Source organism: Dendrobates tinctorius, unplaced genomic scaffold (assembly GCF_039654945.1).
Source record: "Dendrobates tinctorius isolate UK_male_01 unplaced genomic scaffold, ASM3965494v1 ptg000165l, whole genome shotgun sequence".
In the NCBI taxonomy this organism is placed as follows: domain Eukaryota; kingdom Metazoa; phylum Chordata; class Amphibia; order Anura; family Dendrobatidae; genus Dendrobates; species Dendrobates tinctorius.
In genome coordinates this window covers 16,468,374-16,487,351 of record NW_027361832.1, presented here as the reverse complement: position 1 = coordinate 16,487,351, position 18,978 = coordinate 16,468,374, and the positions used below count along the sequence as shown (strand labels likewise).

General features: G+C 41.0%; 2 protein-coding genes across 3 annotated transcripts in view; one reads left to right on the top strand and one right to left on the bottom strand.

The window, feature by feature from the left end:
- Window positions 1-1,138, top strand: part of LOC141053170 (Y+L amino acid transporter 2-like) — a 55,047-nt gene extending 53,909 nt beyond the window's left edge. Inside the window, exon 10 of the mRNA XM_073550533.1 lies at window positions 920-1,138. Coding sequence (XP_073406634.1) covers window positions 920-993 — 74 coding nt within the window. The 3' untranslated portion in view covers window positions 994-1,138. The remainder of the gene's footprint in view (window positions 1-919) is intronic.
- Window positions 1,139-4,326: 3,188 nt separating this feature from the next.
- The window catches only part of LOC141053169 (cytochrome P450 2D15-like), a 130,636-nt gene continuing 115,984 nt past the window's right edge, over window positions 4,327-18,978 (bottom strand). The window contains exons 8-9 of one of the 2 annotated variants that reach the window (XM_073550532.1): window positions 8,809-8,950; window positions 4,327-4,661 (exon numbers count right to left, since the gene is read on the bottom strand). In XM_073550532.1, the coding sequence (XP_073406633.1) occupies window positions 4,636-4,661; window positions 8,809-8,950 (168 nt within the window). In that variant the 3' untranslated portion in view covers window positions 4,327-4,635. Of the gene's footprint in view, window positions 4,733-8,808; window positions 8,951-18,978 lie in introns of both variants that reach the window. The other variant, XM_073550531.1, reaches the window with a different exon arrangement.

The following is an 18,978-nucleotide window of genomic DNA, read 5'->3' as shown; positions in this document are numbered from 1 at the left end:
TTTTCAAGATGGCGGCGCCCATCGGAGGATGCCGGCGGGATGTGGGACCACCGGGAGGGGACGGAGGGCCACGGAGAGGTACCGGGGGGGATCGGGGACCCTATTTCTCTCTCCTCTGATGTGCAATCACATCAGAGGAGAGAGAAATTAAATGTAAAATCGTGGCTTTTTTTTTTGCGGTCGCCGTTATAGGGTTAATAACGGCGATCGCAAAAGCGGGGGTCGGTAAAAACCGACCAATTCATGTTCTCTGGGGTCTCGGCTACCCCTGGCAGCCGAGACCCCTGAGAAAATCCGACACTGGGGGGCGCTATTCACTTAAATCACAGCGCCGTGAATTAACGGCGCTGTGGTTTTAGTACCCTTAACTACCGCCGTTAAAAGGCGTATCGGCGGTCGTTACGGGGTTAAAGGCATAGTAATCTTAGTGTATGTAAACCTATAACTCTGCAGTAAGTAATAAAAGTGCCTTAAAACATTTTCTCTCTTATTATTCTGGCATTTGGCAAATATTAATAATTATGCTAATCCTACTTGGCCTAAAATTGGAAAGGTTTATTCTGATTTCTTGTCAGAGATTGAGCAAAAAAATGGATTGTATGTGAACATCTGGTTTTAACTGTGTGTACACATACATTAACAAATTAACAGCTACTGCAGTTTTGAAGTGTTCATAGGAGACATCATAGCAGCTAGTCTCTATCCACTAGCTCAGAGAGAACTGAAAATTACAGCCTGCAAAAAGAAAAAACTGTGAAAATTGGAGGTTAAATGTCATATTATGTTCAGAAAGTGTTTCCCATCATGTATACACACAACAGCTTATTCTAAAAAGTTTCCAAAACCACTTTGATTGTAAAATTATATACTCAGGTGATCAACTGATTAAATGTGTCCCTAATTTTAATAACCTTTTCAGCTTGGATGACAAAATACACACAAATCCTCTGCAACTGCTGCTTAACAGACCTGGATGAAGACAAAAAACTCTAATGCTACTAAACTCAGAGCCACAGATCTCTTTTGGTAATGGATTATTACGACGTTATGCACTGATAATCATCTACAATGTAATTAGAATATTGTTTTATGATTTGTTTTATGACTTATGTTTTAAATAAAATTAATATTAACATTGTGTTTTTGCCATAATTTGATGCAGGGGTCTAACTATAGGGAATTAAGATACAGCAAGCACAACCAGGGCCTTGGATACTAAGGGGTCCATGAGGTCTTTTTACTTAATAAAAGAATACAGAACAATAAATGATGCAAATCAGTGAGAGGACCTTGGAACAAATGTTGCTCTGAAACGCAAATGTTCCAAGATTCCATCTTTCTATAACCTGCTCCAACTACCTATGAATGTTAGAATAGATATTTCTTCACATGTAAACTGCAAAAAAGAGTAAGTATCCTATGATCGCCATCCTACACCCAAATCTCTTTATTTACACACCTTTGTATGCTTTTATTACACAGAGGTTTTCATATATGCATACTGACAACTTTCAGGGGTAGGCATCAGGAAGATTACTGATTGTGGCATAGAAAACACCAAGATTTCTTTCGGCGACCACAGCCCATCTCCCTGGTTTTATCCCTTTACAACCCTAAGGTTCAGTATTTGTTCAGTATTTTTAAGCCAAAACCAGGAATGAAACAATAAAAGGAAAAATATAGTGGAAACACGTCACCACTTATGCATTTTTCACGCACACTGGGTTTTGGCTTACAAATACTGATCTTGTGAATGTGGCCCTAAATGAAGTACAACATTCAGGCATCATGAACAAGGAACCTCCGGGAAGCATCAATTTTCAGATCATGTTTAGATTTGCCAACTCTGAGATGTTGTTTTTGTTTTTTTTTAATTATTTTGAAAAGGGGTGTCTCCCCTGTTTCCAGGAGCCTCATAGACATTCTAGTGTTCATCAGTATTATCAAGATTATTTATTACCTACTTATGCTTCACTAGAAGGAATACCATGGGGTGAATATGGCCTAACTAATACTCTGGGGGGCTCTTAGGTTGGACTTATAGACCGATGTCATGTGACTTCTTACTGCCAATGGGTCCGATTCATTAAGACCGCTGGATAGTACTTAATGAATTTGGCATATCTTCTGAGTGGCATGAGCCTTGGTGCGCTGTGCCAGAAATGCTACTCCAGTCAAGTACAAACAAAAAAACAAAAGGGTAGGATTTTTAATGAATTTGAAGAACGCGCATGACCACACACCCTCCAACCAAAGCTACGCCCATTTCAACAGAGCTGAGTGAAACTACAGTTACACAATATTTTTGCAACTTTTCAAAGTCTTTATGGCAGCTTTCTGGCATAAAAACTTTGATGAATGAGCTCTACGGTCATGACCAACAGTGTTGGCCCCCTTGAAATTGTTCCATAAAATTAAGTATTTCTCCCAGAAAATTATTGCAATTACACATGTTTTGTCATACACATGTTTATTTCCTTTATGTGTATTGGAACAACACAAAAAACAGAGAAAAAAGCCAAATTTGACATAATTTCACACAAAACCCCAAAAATGGGACGGACAACATTGTTGGCACTTTCAACTTAATATTTAGTTGCACACCCTTTGGAACAATTAGCTATAAACAAATCACTTCCTATAACCATCAACAAGCTTCTTACATCTCTCAAATGGAATTTTGTATCATTCTTCTTTTGCAGACTGTTCCAAGTCTCTCATATTTGAAGGGACTTTCTCCCAACAGCAATGTTAAAATTTCACTTCAGATTTCAATGGGATTTTGATCCGGACTCATAGCTGGCCACTTCAGGACTTGTCAGCACTTTGTTTCCATCCATTTCCGGGTGCTTCTTGAAGTATGTTTGGGGTCATTATCCTGCTGAAAGACTGGGCACTGAAATGCAACCCAAAATCCTTTGGTAATCTTCAGATTTCATAATGTCTTGCACACAGTCAAGGCACCCAGTGCCAGAGGCAGCAAAACAAGCTCAAAACATCTTTGAATGTCCACCATATTTCACTGTAGGTACTGTGTTCTTTTCTTTGAAGGTCTCTTTCCATTTTCGGTAAACAATAGAATAATGCATTTTACCAAAAAGATCTATCTTGATCTCATCTGTCCACAAGACACTTCCCCAGAAGGATTTTGAATTGCATACACATTGGCAAACTGCAGTCTAGCTTTTAAGTGTCTCTGTGTCAGCAGTGGGGTCTGATGGGTCTCCTACAGAAGCATATAATTTCATTTTAATGTTGACGGATAGTCCGCACTGACACTCATGCACCCTGAGCCTACAGAACAGCTTGAATTTCTTTGGAACTTGATTGGGGCTGCTTATCCACCATCTGGATTATCCTGCATTGCAACCTTTCATTAATTTTTCTCTGCTGTCCATGTCCAGGGAGATTAGCTATAGTGCCATGGGTTGTAAACTTTTTGATTACGTTGCGCACCATGAACAAAGGGACATCAAGATCTCCGGAGATGTACTTGTAACCTTGATATTGTTGATATTATTCAACAATTTTTGTTCTCCAGTCCTCAGACAATTCTCTTCTCCTCTTTCTGTTCTCCATGCTTAGTGGGGCACACACAGACACGCAGTTCAAAGACTTAGAAACTTCTCCCCTTTTTATTTGGTTTCAGATGTGATTTTCATATTGCCCACACTGTTACTTTCCACAGGTGAGTTTGAGTGAGCATAACATGCTTCAAACAAATTTGCTTACACAACTCACAATTTTGAAAAGGTGCAAACAATTTTGTCTGGCCCATTTTTGGGTTGTGTGTGAAACTATGTCCAAATTGCCTTTTCTTCTGTTTTTTTTGTGTTGTTCCAAAACACACAAATTAAATAAACATGTGTAATTGCAATAATTTTCTTGAAGAAATACTTAATTTTCTGAAACAATTTCAGGGATGCCAACACTTTTGGCCATGACTATGTCTTTGCACAGGTTCTACCAATTATTACACAGTGTAAAGATGATAAGTACTGAACTAAAGCGATCCACCATTGAATTTCCGTAGCCAATAAGCAGAATGTGCATGAGATTTACAATACCAGCAAAGTGAATGAGATTTTTGAAAATGCAAGGTTGAACAAGGCCTAAATGTTGAATGGTCGAAACATCCAATCAAAAACATTTGGTTTGATGCACTTTAAATCAAATGTGTATGAGGGCCTGAAATCCTTAAATTGAAGTCTACAAAATTCTACAGAATATTCCTATTATGTATAAATATGTGCTTGTGTTACCAAGTATAAAAACAAACTAAAAAATGAAAGATGTTGTTATCTGATTGATTGCTAAGGGCAACACTGACTTTTTGATAAAGTTTTATTTATAAGGGACATTAATCTGCAAGTACATTTTTTGGCAGGTGAGATACATTTTCAGTCATTAAAATATTGGTGTAATCTGAACAAATATTGATTTGATTTACATTCAAAGCCTGTCATTCCATTTGTAAAAACATTGTTCAGAGTTAATTAAAAGGTTTATTTCATCAAATTAATATTGTGTATGGTGTATCTGTCCGTTCAGTATTAACGTTCCGTACAACAGACTTGAAAAGGATGAGGGTTGTAGCTGAAGGTAAATACAGGATCATGCCTGGGAAACGGCTGATCATCTGGAATGCGGAATTCGAAACGCTGCAGAAGAGATGTAAAGAAGATGAAGAGATTCATTCTTGCCAGCTGCTCTCCCACACATACTCTGCGGCCTAAACACAAATGAGAGAAATGTGAAGAAAGCCAAAGCTCAAGAATCCAGATACTGAGGACCAACAATGCTTCCGCTCAACACCAAAAAACTTTTAGGAGTTACACGCATATTATACGAGTATAAAAGACCCTATGCATTAAAGGAGGTTTTAGAAACATTAATGATGAGACAAATATTCAGGATTGAGAGTCCTCAGTAGTTGATACCTTTTAATGGCTAACTGAAAAGATGGTAATACATTGCAAGCTTTCGAGACTACTCAGGTCTCTTCATCAGGCTAGACTAATACAAAATCTGAAGTCACATATTTATGCACAATACAGCCTAGAAAAAATGCAATAGATAAGACAAGTGACGTGAAGCAGAACTATCAATATGGGAGAGGGAGAAACATAAATATAAACATTGGACCAGTTCATAGATAAGGAGTCTGGATGTTTTATGGTCCTCTGATTGGGGTCTAGTTCTGTGTTGCCCTGCAAGGTTTTAAAAGGAAATTCCTTAATTGATGTAAAAAGACATAAATCCATGCGACACATTCATTCCAGCACTGAGAGTGTCAAAGTTCGTCATAAATTTGTACTCCCAAACTCGTCTCTCTCTCTGAGATGTGAAGTTACCTTTCAATACCAGTAATTTCATATCCATGCTGCTGTGATCAGGGATACAGAAATGTTTTGCCACAGGTAGATCCATTCTTTTTTCTCTTATTGTGTGACGATGAGCATTCATCCTTGTTCTAAGCTTTTGCCCTGTCTCCCCCACATACAGACCCCCAGTTGGACATTTAGTACAAATAATTAAGTACACCACATTAGATGTAATGCAGGTGAAAGTACCTGGGATCTTGTAGTCCTGATGTGAGTTGGGGATCTTTATCTTGTCCGTGGTCATTATAAATGGACAGGTTTTACATTTTTTCTGGTTGCAAGGAAAGGTTCCTGCAGCTGTTGGAGAGGACAGGGAGCTTCTGACAATGATGCTTCTTAAATTTGGGGGCTGCCTAAAACACAGCAGTGGGGGGTCTGGAAAAATGGATTTTAATCGGGCATCTTTTTGTAGTAAAGGTTGTAATTTCCGTGCAGCTCCCCTTAGCACCTCCAGATTTGGGTTGTAGGTGACTACTAGAGGCACTCGGTTATTTTCTTCTTTAGCTTTGTAATGTAGCAGGTGATTCCTTGACAATCTGGTGGCTCTTGTAATTTGGTTTTCAATTGTTCTTGGATGGTAACCCTGATTCAAAAAGGTTTTTTTGAGGCGACCAAGGTGTTTGTCTCTATCCATGGGGTTGGAACATATACGATTGTATCTGATGGCTTGGCTATAGATAATAGAGTTCTTTATGTGTTTTGGATGGAAACTGTCCCATTTAAGGTATGTTGGACGGTCGATTGGCTTCTGATACAGGGATGTCTCTATTTCATTGTTTTTTAGCTTAATGATGGTGTCCAAAAAATTAATCTCGGTACTGGAGTAGTTGAGTGTTAAATTGATGGTGGGATGAAATTGATTAAACTGTTCGTGGAACGTCTTTAGCTGTTGCTCAGACTCCGTCCAGATGATTAAAATATCATCAATGAAGCGGTAGTAGGCCAGGGGCCTGATGGGGCATGAGGACAAAAAATCGCTTTCAAGCTTGGCCATGAAAAGATTTGCATACTGTGGAGCCATTTTACTTCCCATAGCTGTGCCAGTCTCCTGTAGATAGATCCTGTTGTCAAATTCAAAGTAATTGTGGGTGAGGATGAATTTTATAAGTTTCACCACGGCATCAGCATCAGTCCCTGTGTTTTCCATGAAGAATTTGCAGGCATGTAAACCATCTTGGTGTGGGATATTAGAGTACAAAGATTCCACATCCATGGTGGCCAGGATGGTTCCTTCTGGTAGAGGACCTATTGCTGCTAGTTTATTCAATAGGTCAGTTGTGTCCTGAATGTAGCTGGATGTATCCTTCACCAGTGGTTTAAGAATACCCTCTACCCATCCAGATACCTGCTCAGTGAGGGTGCCCACACATGAAATAATTGGTCTTCCTGGATTTCCAGATTTGTGGATTTTGGGAAGCATGTAGAATGTCCCTATTCTTGGAGTCTCTGGTATCAGGTCATCGCCAGCTCTTATGGACTGGTCAGGCAGACAAGAAACCAACTTGTTTAGTTCCTTGTAATAGTCCTGTGTAGGATCCGACTCCAATTTTCTATAGTAGCATGTGTCCATAAGTTGCCTGTTTGCTTCCTTCATGTAGTCTGACGTATTCATCATGACTATTGCACCTCCCTTGTCAGCAGGTTTAATGATGATTTCTTTGTTGGTTTTTAAAGACTCACATCAGGACTACAAGATCCCAGGTACTTTCACCTGCATTACATCTAATGTGGTGTACTTAATTATTTGTACTAAATGTCCAACTGGGGGTCTGTATGTGGGGGAGACAGGGCAAAAGCTTAGAACAAGGATGAATGCTCATCGTCACACAATAAGAGAAAAAAGAATGGATCTACCTGTGGCAAAACATTTCTGTATCCCTGATCACAGCAGCATGGATATGAAATTACTGGTATTGAAAGGTAACTTCACATCTCAGAGAGAGAGACGAGTTTGGGAGTACAAATTTATGACGAACTTTGACACTCTCAGTGCTGGAATGAATGTGTCGCATGGATTTATGTCTTTTTACATCAATTAAGGAATTTCCTTTTAAAACCTTGCAGGGCAACACAGAACTAGACCCCAATCAGAGGACCATAAAACATCCAGACTCCTTATCTATGAACTGGTCCAATGTTTATATTTATGTTTCTCCCTCTCCCATATTGATAGTTCTGCTTCACATCACTTGTCTTATCTATTGCATTTTTTCTAGGCTGTATTGTGCATAAATATGTGACTTCAGATTTTGTATTAGTCTAGCCTGATGAAGAGACCTGAGTAGTCTCGAAAGCTTGCAATGTATTACCATCTTTTCAGTTAGCCATTAAAAGGTATCAACTACTGAGGACTCTCAATCCTGAATATTTTTCTATCTACTGGCTAACACGGTACAAAGATATACATCTTTCCTGTATCATAATGATGAGACATTCTTTTTAACTTTTTGGTCAGTCAAAGAGTGACATTTATGGTTCATAAGGTAAAAGATCCATTCCATTTGACACCATTAGTTTTTTTTATTTAAAAAATCATCTACATTTATTTTTATGATGCACATTTTACCAAATGATAGATCAATGTATAAAGTTATGTCAAATATAAGGTAATGAAGTAGACAGTTTCTGGAGCAATAGAAGAAGTTTATTAATGAACAAAGTCAAAAGTAGCTATGGTTTTTTGAAAAAAGGGACACTTTGATGTAGTGGAGGTCTAACTCCTGGGTAGCACCATTTATAGACAAGCAGATGGACAAACTACTGTATCTGTTAAAACGAAGGAGCTCACTGGAGCACAGCAGCCCTTTAGTGCCAATTTGTTAACCAATCAAACACCTCTAGGCAAGCCCAGCAATTTTTAAAGTCCCCCATACACATTAATTTAAACTAATGTTGGCATAATCCGCCGATATCAACTGGTCTGTCCGACAGTCTAATGTCTATGGGGGCTCTGGCAAACTGATGGTCGGGAGAGATGTTGCCCGCAAATGTCCTTTGTGTCCACTGCCAATCTTTCTGAGATAAGCTGCCATATGAGCACTTTTCTGTATTGTAGACTTTGCAGAGATGGCTGTCAGTCAAACGATCAGTCAAAGCAGCATTCGGTAGACAGCCATCTAATGTGTATAGCCAACCCATGTTTTTGAAGACCACCTTTAAGGCCGTGTCCACATTACATACATATTTATTAATAATTATTATTTATTTTTTTCTGCTTTTTTTATGGATAACACTAGGGCACAGCCTCCTTTTAACATAGCGGCTGGGAGCTTTACCAAATGTATGCACTACTGGGTCAAGAATACAGCCCCAAGGTTGAGAACTCTTTGGAAACTTAAAATAATTAAAATAATTAGAAATTAATTCTGTCCACATCATAACTCAAAACAAAGTTTAGCTGTAGCTATTCATTGTTTGCTGGTACCTGCAGAAAAGGGAATAAACGCTTCATTCTTCACAAAGTTTCCTTCTGAATCCATGAAATGTTCTGGGTAAAACTGATACGGTTTCTTCCAAATGCTCTTATCTTTTAAGACTGAAGTCAAGTTAGGTATGATTGTGGTGCCCTGAAACGATAACACATGTACTAACATTATATTCTTAGGTGTTTTTTTTTGCTTTATGATCTGAAATTTCAGGAGACATAAAGTTATATGATCATATTTAGTTGTGTGGACATATCCTAAGAAATCAAGATAAGACTCATGTTAACCTCTTAGTGACTGTTCTGTCTCCGACATAATTCATGATCCCTGACTGTCTACTTGTTTATGTATATACATAGTGATTTGCTGAGAATATCTATAATGCTTAGTTTTTCCATAGATTTTAATGTTTATTGTTTTTGGCTCCATCTAGTGGCCAAAATAATAACTGCAATGTTATTCCATCTTACTTTCCCTTCTATATTTATCCTCCAATTCTCAATGTATCCTGGGTAAGTTTGCAAATCATCCTGGTCTATTCCAGCCCCATTTTTCTCTCCAGTCTGGCATTTTCTATCAAGCCTGCATTTTGGGAACATCTTATTCCTCTACTCCCCTTGTGTCAGCATCGGTGGTATGTAAACATGCTCCCTGTATATGATTTCTGTCTTATATTAGCCAGCTTAGTTATTTACCCCCCGTTCAGCTAGTAGTCCAGATTGAGTATGCTATGTATATTGTGTATTTCCATGAACCCAGTACTGATTCTATGTATCTGTTTCTGTTTGTAGTTTCACCACATCTATATACCCTACGTTCAATAAAATACAGATTCAACTATAGTCTCCACTATTGGACTCCGGTACAGCGGTTTAGCTGCCTGTATACGCTACATGAATCCCGGTTCATTAGTAAGGACAGAACAGTGAAACACCGGCTCTCCAGCTAGTGGGAATACAGAGAGAAGAGCCTTCCATCCTGCAGGACTGCAGTAAAGCAACAGCCATCCAGCTAGTGGGAACTCAGAAATAGAAGAGTCTTCCATCCTGCAGAGGCCAGTTACACAGCGCCATCCAGATAGTGCAATTCAGGGAAAGGACAACCCTTCACCCAGCTTGCAGGAACTAGTAAACTGCAGAAATCCATCTAGTGAGATTCAAGTCATCGGCTACACAGAGACTAATACAGCTACAGCAATCTCTTCCCAGCCAAGCATCCCTCCGAGACACCATGTCCCACAAATCACACATGACAAAATCTGCTACATTCATCTCCTCAAAGACTGCATCTATCAGCAGCACGGTCACAATTGCCCACGCAAATGCTGAAGCCGCCAAAATGCGAGCAAGGTATGCAGAAGAAAAGATGCAACTTAAGTTAGAGAAAACACGCATAGACATAGAGAGAGCTGATCAAGAGAGAAGGTCACAGATAGAAAAGGCATGAGTGGATGCCGCCTTAGATAGCCTAGCAGTAAAAAGAGAGGTTGCTGCAGCACTAGCCGAGGCAAAATCACTAGAAGCCACGCACAACCCTGAGCTGCATAGCCATAGCAGTGCGTCAAGTCTGAGGTTGCCACAGCAAGATTCACCACAACGCACATCTCAATATGTTAATGAACTTCCCGATCCAAACTATAACCAAGATCATGACACATCAAGTGAAACGAGTGAAAGTCATCATGAGGCTCAGGTCCAGGAAAACATGGAGCAAAACAACAACAATCCAAACTATTATAACCTCATATCATAAGAGATACTGATCCCTTCAAAATCAAATCATACCACCAAAAGAGAAAACAAGGAAGGAACAAAAAGATCCAAAAATGCAAAATTTATTTAAATATGATTAAAAAACATATCATAGCAACACCATATACTTGATAATTAGATACAGAGCACATAAAGGGAGGTAAATACCTAACCCAAGTTGTCAAAAAACATAGTTATGAATATAAAGCGAATTGCAAAGGGTCACAACAGCCAGATCATATAGCAGCAATGGCTCATAACATTTTGGTTCTCACTGTGCACCATATAAAAGGAGATAAATACCCCATATAATGTAAATAGATAGATTTCAAAGTGCAAAACAGAGAAAGTCACCATAAATATACTACGAATATACCTGTAGTCATGCTGCCGTCTGGTTGTGTGAGCTTGTGACGCACCACAACTCTGCTAATGTCTACCTTGCCCTTCGCCAGGTAACCAATGTGAATCACCTTGCTGACACACCACACATCAGACAGAAGCAATATGACACCGGCTGGTGCCACCCTGAGGATACTAACAGGTATGAACGCACCTCACATCACTATCAGGGTGACCCATCACCAGTATACTCTGCTGACAACCGGTTAACATCAGAATTTGCTAAGCTCGTCTCACGATGTGATCTGGTTGCCAAGGGACTCATGAAATTCACTGACCATGCTGAAGGTTACAGAGCTTGGAAAGCTTCCTTCCAAAATGTCACTAGAGACTTGGGGCTACAACACAGGGAAGAGATAGACCTCTTAGTCAATTACCTGGGAGAAGAGCCAGTCAAACACGCAGTAAGGATCAGAGACATTAATATAAACCACCCTCAAATCAGCCTTAAAGAGATCTGGAAGAGGCTAGATGAGTGTTACGGCTCTGCAGAGGTAATAGAGAGAGCCTTGTTCAAAAGAATCAATGACTTTCCTAAAATATCTAACAAATGTCTCCCAAAACTTAGAGAGCTAGGTGACCTGCTACAAGAGGTCCTAGTTGCCAAATATGAAGGTGACCTACAAGGACTCGCATATCTTGACACAGCCAACCCTATAGTCCAAAAGTTGCCCTACAGTCTGCAGGAGAGGTGGCTCACACGTGGTTCCACATACAAATACAAACAGTGTTTCATTCCCTCCCTTCTCCGTTTTTGTAGACTTTATACACAAACAAGCGAAAATCAGAAATGATCCCAGCTTTGACTTTGCAATGTTATATGCCACACCACCACCAGCTGCAAACCCACGCAGAACATCTGTTGCAGTGCACAAGACTTATGTTTCTTCTCCAAGTTCCAATTACAGGTCTGCTGGCAGCTCTCAATCAGAGACAAAGGTGCAGGACCCTGACAAGCAGTGCCCGCTCCATCAGAAGCCTCATCCTCTCCTGAAATGCAGGGCCTTCAGAGGAAAATGTATGCCTTATCGCAGAAGCTTCCTGAAAGAGAACGGTATCTGCTACAAGTGCTGCTCATCCACCACTCATCTCGCCAAGGATTGTAAGGTCAGCGTAAAATGCACAGACTGTGGCACCACAGATCATAACACTGCCCTACACCCTGGCTCAGCTCCATGGAGTGCACAAAACACGCCAGCTGACAGTGAGCATGGCGGGGAGGAAAAGAGCACTGATGCAGCTACACCAGAGATCACTTCACAATGTACTGAAGTCTGTAAAGGGACAATAGACAGTAGGTCTTGTTCAAAAATATGCCTTGTCAGAGTGTACCCAAAGGGCCATAGAGACAAAGCTGCGAGACTGTATGCTATCTTGGATGAGCAATGTAATCGATTCCTGGCTAGATCAGCATTCTTTGACCTATTCAACATTAAAGGGCCAAGCACCCCCTACTCATTAAAGACATGTGCAGGTACTGTGACAACAGCAGGTAGGATTGCTACTGACTACCAAATTGAGTCCTTAGACGGAAAATTTTGCCTGCCACTACCTACAATCATCGAGTGTAATCAGATCCCAGACAACAGATCTGAAATCCCTATGCCAGATGTGGCAATCCATCACGCTCACTTAAAACGCATAGCACACCTTATACCGGAGCTCGACCATCAGGCACAGATAATACTGCTGTTGGGAAGAGATATCCTGCAGGTTCATAAAGTGAGAAGTCATATCAATGGACTCCACAATGCTCCTTATGCCCAAAAGCTAGACCTAGGATGGGTCATAATAGGAAACGTATGCTTGGGACACATGCACGCCTCATCTTCTGTGACAAGTATGCTAACAAATACATTGGAGAAAGGGTGCCCATCTCTGTTTCAACCTTGCAACAACAAGTTCCATGTCAAGGAACTACCACACAGCATCCAACTACCCAATCATTTAATAGACTTTACCCATGACAGCAGTATGGTGTCAGGAAGCTATGGGGATCAGTTGGGGTGCACGGTCTTCCAGAGAACTAAGCAAGACAACCAAGTAGCAATTTCGGTAGAGGACAAGTTGTTCTTAGAGGTAATGGACAAGGGACTCGTAAAAGATGAAACCAACAGCTGGGTCGCACCTCTTCCCTTCAGAACTCACAGACCACGTCTACGAAACAACAGAGATCAGGCATTCAAACGTTTCTCCTCTCTCAAACATAATCTGCAAAGGAAGCCAGAGACGAGAGATCACTTCTTCTCCTTCATGTCAAAGATATGTGAGAACTGCCATGCAGAACTAGCTCCCACTCTCAAAGACTCTGAAGAATGCTGGTTCCTACGCATGTTTGGAGTATACCACCCTAAGAAACCAGGCCAGATTAGAGTGGTGTTTGACTCCAGTGCTAAGTTTGATGATGTCTCCCTGAATGATGTTCTACTGACAGGACCAAACCTCAATAACAAACTGCTGGGAGTACTTATGCGCTTCCGTAAGGATTCCATTGCCTTCATCGCTGACATCCAGCAAATGTTCCATTGCTTCCTTGTGAGAGAGAGAGACAGGAACTTCCTAAGATTCTTCTGGTACAGAGACAATGATTCTACTAAAGAAGTCACAGAGTACCGCATGAGAGTGCACATCTTTGGCAATAGCCCTTCCCCTGCAGTCACCATCTATGGACTCAAAAGGTCAGCTCAAGAAGGAGAAACAGAATATGGATCAGATTTCAGACAATTCATAGAAAAAGACTTTTATGTTGATGACTGTCTGAAAGCCATGCCTTCAAATGAGACTGCCATCAGTCTTCTCAGGAGAGCCCGAGAGATGCTTGCTTGCTCTAACCTCAGGCTTCACAAAATAGCCTCAAACAGCCAAGAACTCATGAAAGCATTCCCTTCACAAGACTTGTGTAATGGTCTCAGAGACCTGGACATGTGGTCAGACCCCACACCAATGCAACGCAGCCTTGGGCTTCTCTGGAATCTACAGTCAGACACTTTTACCTTTAAGGTCAGCCAGGAAGAAAAGCCTGTCACACGCAGATGTGTCCTGTCTACCATCAACAGCTTGTACAATCCCTTGGGTTTTGCAGCTCCTGTTACTATACAAGGCAAAGCCATACTAAGAGACTTAACCAAGGAGAATTCTGACTGGGATACACCTCTTCCACATGATAAGAGAACCCAGTGGGAAGCATGGAAGAACTCTTTAGCAGCCCTCTCCAACCTGAATGTGCCAATGCCATGCACCCCTGTGCCGTCTACAGAGATACAGAGCCAAAGACTGTATGTATTTGCAGATGCTTCTGTCAAAGCAATTGCTGTTGCCTATCTCAAAACTGTGGACACCAAATGTCAGAGCCACATTGGATTCGTTATGGGAAAGGCCAAACAACCAGAGCACACCATACCAAGGTTAGAACTTTGTGCTGCAGTCTTAGCCGTCGAGTTAGCAGAGTTCATCGCATCCAAGATGGATATCGACCTGACACAAGCCAAGTTCTACTCAGACAGCAAGTAGTCCTGGGATACATCCACAATGAAACCAGGTGATTCTATGTTTATGTCAACAACAGAGTGCTATGAATTAGGAGATCAGTTCATCCAAAACAGTGGCATTACATTCCCACGGACTAAAACCCTGCAGATCATGCAACAAGAGAAGTTGACGCAAGTCGAGTAGAGAGCACAACATGGCTCTCAGGACCAAAACTATTGTACACTGAGAACGTTGTCCAGACACCTTTGAACTGATAGGAGAGGACTCAGATGCTGAAATCCGCCCTCAGGTGTCCACACTTCATACAAAGACTCCAGCTACTCTCCTCACCCAGAAAACAGAACTATCCAGTGCCCCTCCAGGAGGATTCGACGCTAAGGACCTCTATAAGCGCCAATGGAGACAGGTACAAAGTCTTGCCAATACATTCTGGGACAGGTGGCGCAAACAGTATTTGTCTACCCTGCTGCAACGGACGAAGTGGCAATCTGTCAGGCCTAATCTGAGGATTGGTGACCTCCTCCTTGTGAAAGAGGCCCATCGGAACCAGTGGCAACTTGGACTAGTAACTGCAACATCCCCAAGTAAAGATGGCAACATCCGCAAAGTCGAACTTAGGATGGCCAAGGGAAATGAACTTAAGACATTCTCCAGACCAGTGACTGAGCTGGTCTTATTGTTGCCTTCGGAGAATAAGAATGGTGACATCCGTTTGATGTCAGACGGGAAGTGTTCTGTCTCCGACATAATTCATGATCCCTGACTGTCTACTTGTTTATGTATATACATAGTGATTTGCTGAGAATATCTATAATGCTCAGTTTTTCCATAGATTGTAATGTTTAGTGTTTTGGCTCCATCTAGTGGCCAAAATAATAACTGCAGTGTTTTTCCATCTTACTTTCATTTTCCCTTCTATATTTTCCCTCCACTTCTCAAAGTATCCTGTGTAAGTTTGCAAAGCATCATGGTCTATTCCAGCCCCATTTTTCTCTCCAGTCTGTCATTTTCTATCAAGCCTGCATTTTGAGAACATCTCATTCCTCTACTCCCCTTGTGTAAGAATCGGTGCTATGTAAACATGCTCCCTCTATTTGACTTATTTCCGTCTTATATTATCCAGCTTAGTTACTTACCCCGCCCCGTTCAGCTAGTAGTCCAGATTGTGTATGCTTTGTATATTGTGTATTTCCATGAACCCAGTATTGAGTCTATGTATCTGTTTCTGTTTGTAGTTTCACCACATCTACAGTTGTGGCCAAAAGTATTGACACCCCTGCAATTCTGTCAGATAATACTCAGTTTCTTCCTGAAAATGATTGCAATCACAAATTCTTTGGTATTATTATCTTCATTTAATTTGTCTTAAATGAAAAAACACAAAAGAGAATGAAGCAAAAAGCAAAACATTGATTATTTCACACAAAACTCCAAAAATGGGCCAGACAAAAGTATTGGCACCCTCAGCCTAATACTTGGTTGCACAACCTTTAGCCAAAATAACTGCGACCCACCGCTTCCGGTAACCATCAATGAGTTTCTTACAATGCTCTGCTGGAATTTTAGACCATTCTTCTTTGGCAAACTGCTCCAGGTCCCTGATATCTGAAGGGTGCCTTCTCCAAACTGCCATTTTTAGATCTCTCCACAGGTGTTCTATGGGATTCAGGTCAGGACTCATTGCTGGTCACCTTAGAAGTCTCCAGTGCTTTCTCTCAAACCATTTTCTAGTGCTTTTTGAAGTGTGTTTTGGGTCATTGTCCTGCTGTAAGACCCATGACCTCTGAGGGAGACCCAGCTTTCTCCCACTGGGCCCGACATTATGCTGCAAAATTTGTTGGCAGTCTTCAGACTTCATAATGCCATGCACACGGTCAAACAGTCCAGTGCCAGAGGCAGCAAAGCAACCCCAAAACATCAGGGAACCTCCGCCATGTTTGACTGTAGGGACTGTGTTCTTTTCTTTGAATGCCTCTTTTTTCTCCTGTAAAATCTATGTTGATGCCTTTGCCTCAAAAGCTCTACTTTTGTCTCATCTGACCAGAGAACATTCTTCCAAAACGTTTTAGGCTTTTTCAGGTAAGTATTGGCAAACTCCATCCTGGCTTTTTTATGTCTCAGGGTAAGAAGTGGGGTCTTCTTGGGTCTCCTACCATACAGTCCCTTTTCATTCAGATGCCGACGGATAGTACGGGTTGACACTGTTGTACCCTCGGACTGCAGGGCAGCTTGAACTTGTTTGGATGTTAGTCGAGGTTCTTTATCCAACATCCGCACAATTTTGCGTTGAAATCTCTTGTCAATTTTTCTTTTCCGTCCACATTTAGGGAGGTTAGCCACAATGGGCTTTAAACTTCTTGATGACACTGCGCACGGTAGACACAGGAACATTCAGGTCTTTGGAGATGGACTTGTAGCCTTGAGATTGCTCATGCTTCCTCACAATTTGGTTTCTCAAGTCCTCAGACAGTTCTTTGGTCTTCTTTCTTTTCTCCATGCTCAATGTGGTACACACAAGGACAGAGGACAGAGGTTGAGTCAACTTTAATCCATGTCAACTGGCTGCAAGTGTGATTTAGTTATTGCCAACACCTGTTAGGTGCCACAGGTAAGTTACAGGTGCTGTTAATAACACAAATTAGAGAAGCATCACATGATTTTTCGAACAGTGCCAATACTTTTGTCCACCCTCTTTTTTATGTTTGGTGTGGAATTATATCCAATTTGGCTTTAGGACAATTCTTTTTGTGTTTTTTCATTTAAGACAAATTAAATGAAGATAATAATACCAAAGAATTTGTGTTTGCAATCATTTTCAGGAAGAAACTGAGTATTATCTGACAGAATTGCAGGGGTGTCAATACTTTTGGCCACAACTGTATATACCTTACGTTCAAGAAAATACAGATTCAACTACAGTCTCCCTTATTGGACTCCGGTATAGCGGTTTAGCTGTCTGTATGCGCTACATGAATCCCGGTTCATTAGTAAGGACAGAATAGTGACAGAGCCAATTATGTACTTAATGACCAAGCCAATTTTTACAATTCTGACCACTGTCACTTTATGAGGTTATAGCTCTGGAACGCTTCAACAGATCCCACTGATTCTGAGAATGTTTTTTCATGACATATTGTTCTTCAAGTCAGTGGTAAAATGTCTTCGATATGACGCATTTATTTATGAAAAAAATGGAAATATAGCAAAAAAGTTAGAAAATTTTGCAATTTTCAAACTTTTAAATGCTGTGCTATTAAATCAGAGTCATCACACAAAATAGTTAATTAATAACATTTCCCACATGCCTACTTTACATCAGCACAATTTTGGAAACATCATTTTTTTTGTAAGGACGTTATAAGGGTTAAAACTTGACCAGCGATTTCTCATTTTTTCCAATAAATTTAAAAAATAATTTTTTTAGGGGCCACCTCATATAAAAAGTGAGTTTGGGGCTCAATATGACAGAAAATACCCAAAAGTGACATCAGTCTAAAACCTGCACCCCTCAAGGTGCTCAAAACTGCTTTCAAGAAGTTTATTAACCCTTCAGGTGCTTCACGGCAACTAAAGCAATGTGGAAGGAAAAAAAAATGAACGTTTTCCTTTTTTTTCACAAAAAATTTGCTTTGGAACCAAACTTTTTTATTTTCACAAGGGTGTCAGGAGAAAATGGACCACAAAGTTTGTAGTGCAATTTCTCCTGAGTACACCGATACTCTGTATGTATGGCAAGCCACTGTTTGGGTGCAAGTACAGGGCTCAGAAGTGAGGGAGCTCCATTTGAATTTTTGAATGCAAAATTGGCTGAAATCAATGGCAGACACCATGTCGCGTTTGGAGACCCCCTGATGTACCTGAACAGTGTATACCCCAAGTCTAACGCCAACACTAATACAGCCCTAACCACAACCCTAACCCCAACACACCCCTAACCTTAATTCCAACCCTAGCCATAACCGTAACCACAACCTTAACTGCAACCCCATCACAATCCTAACCCCAACCCTAGCCCTAGCCCCAATCCTAAACCTAGCCCCAGCCCTAATCCTAGCCCAACCCTAACCCTAGCTCTATCCCTAGACCAAACTCTAACCCTAGCTCTGACCCCAACCCTAACCCTAGCCCCAACCCTAACACTAGCCCCAACCCTAACCCTAGCCCCAACCCTAAACCTAACTGTAGCCTCAGACCTATTCCTAGCCCTAACTCCAACCCTAACCCTAACTCCAACCCTAGCCCTTACCCTAACTCTAATGGAAAAAAAAACCCTTTTTTATATTTTATTATTTTTACCTAACTAAGAGGGTGATAATGGGGGGTTTGATTTACTATTTTTTATTTTGATCACTGTGATAAGGTCTATCACAGCAATCAAAATGAACCAATAGGAAAAATCTACTATTGTTGCCGGGTGCCAGCCGGTAGATCTCGGCAGGCACATTGTGCATGCGTCTGCCATTTTCTTCCCGGAAAAAGACACTTGAGGGTCAGGGAACAGAGCCGCAGGGGCCAGGGGACACCGGA